Source organism: Clupea harengus, chromosome 3 (genome assembly GCF_900700415.2).
Source record: "Clupea harengus chromosome 3, Ch_v2.0.2, whole genome shotgun sequence".
In the NCBI taxonomy this organism is placed as follows: Eukaryota; Metazoa; Chordata; class Actinopteri; order Clupeiformes; family Clupeidae; genus Clupea; species Clupea harengus.
The window spans coordinates 23,892,944-23,896,957 of record NC_045154.1 but is presented as its reverse complement, the minus strand read 5'-3'; the positions used below and the strand labels follow the sequence as shown (position 1 = coordinate 23,896,957).

The following is a 4,014-nucleotide window of genomic DNA, read 5'->3' as shown; positions in this document are numbered from 1 at the left end:
CCTTAGTTAGCCCCACTTATGTTGGTGTGATCCGGTGTGCTATGTTTTCATAAGGTCTTCTGTGATCCTTGGAATACTGGACCCTGCCATTTAACCAGAGATCTGTTTGTGCTCTTCTGGGCCAGCTCACGATAATACCTTGATTTGTTTGTTGTGGAATAATTTAAATGAATGGCTAAATCTTTTAGACTAACTTCCTGCGTAAACCTTATGTATAAACAAATAAATATAATATATATAAAAAGAACTGATAACATTGGATGCACATCACACCTCTGAATCTATACAGTAGAGACATCACTGTTTACAAGTAACGTGATCATACAAACATCCTGTTTAGTGGCTATCAATGCTAGTTATCAAAGCTCGTTTTCCCCTTCATGTATTTTAAAAATACTTTTTATAATGATTAAAACAATCCATAGTTGAATAGCTACATAGATCAATATTATACTGAAATAATTGATATACAAAAATCTAAATTATTGACATAAGACAGTTAAACTGTAAAAGCACCCTGAGTAATTTAAGATGCAATTACCATTTAAAAACGGCACATTTTCATGGAGAAACTGCATAAATTCACATCTGTCAATACTTGGTCCAAGAGACCTGCATAGACTCGACCAAGATTCGGCATTAACCGTTTCCTACTTAATCTGCACAGCGAATACACATAAAAATGAAGCAATAACAGAACATAACAGTTGTTTTTGTCCACAATGGTGGCATTTAGAAATGAATAGATATATTATATAGATATTAAATGTATATGTACATATAGAGATGTTATATTTTATAGCCTAAGCCTATAATTAACTCCCTTGCACATATTGGTCAAACTACTGTGAATTTAGGGCTTTGCTCTTTATGAATCATCGCCCATGAATGGTAAAAAAAAAAACACTCAAACTCCGGGAAAGATGCAGAGTTTATTCACCGAAACCGCCTAACTGGTAATGTAAGCACAGGCCAGCTGTGTGCACTTGTAAAGTTGTTATAATCCCCCTCTGTCTTCTAAACAGGAAAATACATAATATAAAGCATCATGTACGTATCTACAAATAATGTAGTTTACCCTAACGTCCCACCAAATCCCCCTTTTATGGAAATAACTGCTCTTGGACAGCATTGTTGATAAAACTTTTAAAACTGTTGAATTTTTACTGCACGCGCGGAGGCGGTAGACAATATGGGGCCATTGAACACACGTCTGCACCGGTTGGTTTCTTCCCAAATGACTGCGGAAAGACAAAAGACAACAGAGATAAAGTCAGTATTACAGAAACCCGAGAAAAATGTTCAAAGCTTAATTATAGCCTAAATTCACTATATAGAATTTAAAAAAAAGCTGCGCTGTGACGGATGGGACACTGACAACTTGAATAGAGTGAAATTGTTTAAGTTATTTTCCCTTCGCATACTTTGTTTTCTTTTTAAGTAACCCACAGCATCTTCCAGTGAGAGCTCTGTCGTGTTTGCTTGTTCTCTCTGTGCGAGCAACTTTCAGCGTCAAGGGTGGACGTGATATTTCAAACATCAGATCAGTGCGTTTATGTATTGGGTGCCCGGAAATTTTTCCAAATAAACACAGCTTGATTCAACTTGGGTGGGCAGACTTATCAACAGACTAATTCTATAAACAAATGAGGGAATAACCCTGCACACCATTGGCTGGTACGCTAGGGACACGCGGGTAGAGAGCCGGGGCTTTCGGCAATGAAATTTTAATTAATGTGGGTGGGCTGGGAACACGGCGAGTGTTTATCATAGACAATTTATTTTCCAGAGCTATGTCAACATAAAACAGCAAACGTACAACAATTATTGAACATTTTATACTCATGAGCACGGAACGCGGCAGGAGTCTCGCAGTCTTTGCAGGAGCAGCTCTTGATGCGGGTTTGCTTTCCTCGGGAGTCGCAGCTGGAAGAAGCGAGACTCTGTAGTGATGAGCTTATACCACAGTCGAGTGCCCCAACTTGGTGTGCCTTCTTCGGCTCTCTCTCTCTCCAATTCATCCCTGATTTATGTGTATGGAAGTGAGGGTGGGGGTCTCATTCCAACTTTGGGGTTTGCTTCTCCTCGACAGGAGCCTCCGCAGAAACCTCCCTACAGTTATATAGCCCTTATTGCGATGGCTATCAAGAACTCGCCAGAGAAGCGTGCCACGCTCAGCGGCATCTACCAGTACATCATGGAACGCTTTCCTTTTTACCATGACAACAAGCAGGGCTGGCAAAACTCGATCCGACACAACCTTTCGCTGAACGACTGCTTTATCAAAGTTCCGAGAGAGAAGGGGCGACCAGGGAAAGGCAGTTACTGGACCCTGGATACGAAGTGCCTTGACATGTTCGAAAATGGGAACTACAGGCGGAGAAAGAGAAAGTCCAAAGGCCAAGACGCCGGGGACGCTAAAACGAGCCATAAGAGGAGTAAAGCCCCGGTCTCTCAGCAGCACTGTGGTCCTAAAACGAACATTTGTACTCACGCGGTGCGTGAGGAATCACCTCAGGGAGAGAGGACATTCAGAGACTCTGGAAAAGAACAGAAAAATCAGCCGCAGGGGAGTCGCCAGCAGTCCGCTGAGGACATGAAGCCCGTCCTTACTGAGTTTAATAGGGCTCACATTCAACAGAACGCATCTGTTCATTGCCCCAATTTGAGCGGACACAGTCAATATCACCCAGCAGCATCCTCGCAGGACTGGTACCCAGTGGTAGCGAATCCGCGCAGTAAACCTGTTTCAGATGCAAGTACATCATGGAAAGACGCAGCAAGGCTTGTCACTCCAACTGCCCTCACAGGTGAGGTGGAAAGCAGAAGCCCCTTTGGGGCCGACGGTAAGAAACAGTCGAGCACACTTATTTCCGAAACAGATTCCAAGCTGTCTGTTCCCTCATGCAATCCCAACAAAACTACAGACAAATCAAACGGTTTCAGCATAGACAACATATTATCCAAGAGAGCCACACCAAGCCAGCACAGGTGCAGTTTTGGGGGTTCTGTTGCGCCTTGCCTGGAAGCGCGCAGCCATGCGCTCTCCTCTTCTGTGCTCCTTGGAGCGCGCAACCCACGTTTGTACTCGATGGGCTTTCCACTTTGCTCCTATCTGTCTCTCACTTGTCCCGAAAAAGTTCTCCATCTCGGTTGAGTCTGACCTGGGAAAACCGTTCCTGGTCAAACTTATTGAGCAGCTTAATCCACAGAAACATTTTGGAGAGCATTTTGGACTGTTCTCTTGTCACTGTATGTCTTTCCCTGTGTTACATTATGCTTTTCACAGTTTATAGGTAAAGTAACATATATGCCTGTCATTTTAGCTATCAAATAATTCTGAATTTCAAATGCATTTTGAAAGCTAAATGTATGGTGTAATTCCTATAACTATTAACTGTGATTTTGTTTGCCATAGTAGATTTAAATGAAGCCGGATGGGTTATCAACCCCATATACTGTAGGTACTGAACTGGCACATTTACTTGGGATTTAAAAAATACAGAATAAAAAATAATGTTACATATAAACATCACTGCCTTTTTGTGATCCTTGACATTCCTTTTAATGGAAAAGCAACTCCAGACAGTATCATTCCAAGGTTCTTCACTTGGTGTCTATTTAGGTGCCCTAGTTACCCTAGTTGGTGCCTTGGTTTTTTTTAAGAACCATTTTAGGACCGATGTGTCACAGTTGAAGGTTCACTCCTTTTTAAGTGTGTGAATAAGTCGCTGGGCATCCAGATGAGGGATAGGATTAGGAGCTGTGTTATAGGCTACATTTGGATTATAAAATTATCTGTCAGTGACCCATCCATTGGTTGAGGAATTGTCATTATTATGGGTTTTCCCGGGTGGGACCACACTGTGGGCGCGTCTTTAGGTTTGTGTTTGTCTCATAATGTAGTTAGCCCTAGAAAAGCCTTCTCTATGAACTCCATTAAAACACACAAGTGTTTTTTTGCATTGTAAATATAAATAATAATAAAAAAAACCTATATATTCACATCTCAGG

General features: G+C 41.7%; 1 protein-coding gene across 1 annotated transcript; it reads left to right on the top strand.

Annotated features, from left to right (window-relative positions):
* The first annotated feature begins 1,832 nt into the window (after window positions 1–1,832).
* foxl1 (forkhead box L1) lies at window positions 1,833–3,532 on the top strand. Its single transcript, XM_012832562.3, has one exon. The coding sequence runs from the start codon at window positions 1,952–1,954 to the stop codon at window positions 3,155–3,157; it is 1,206 nt and encodes a 401-aa protein (XP_012688016.1). The 5' UTR covers window positions 1,833–1,951; the 3' UTR covers window positions 3,158–3,532.
* The last annotated feature ends 482 nt before the right edge of the window (window positions 3,533–4,014 follow it).

Coding starts and splice junctions, on each gene's coding strand:
- foxl1 (XM_012832562.3), top strand. CDS start 1,952: ATGAGCTTATACCACAGTCGAGTGCCCCAACTTGGTGTGCCTTCTTCG.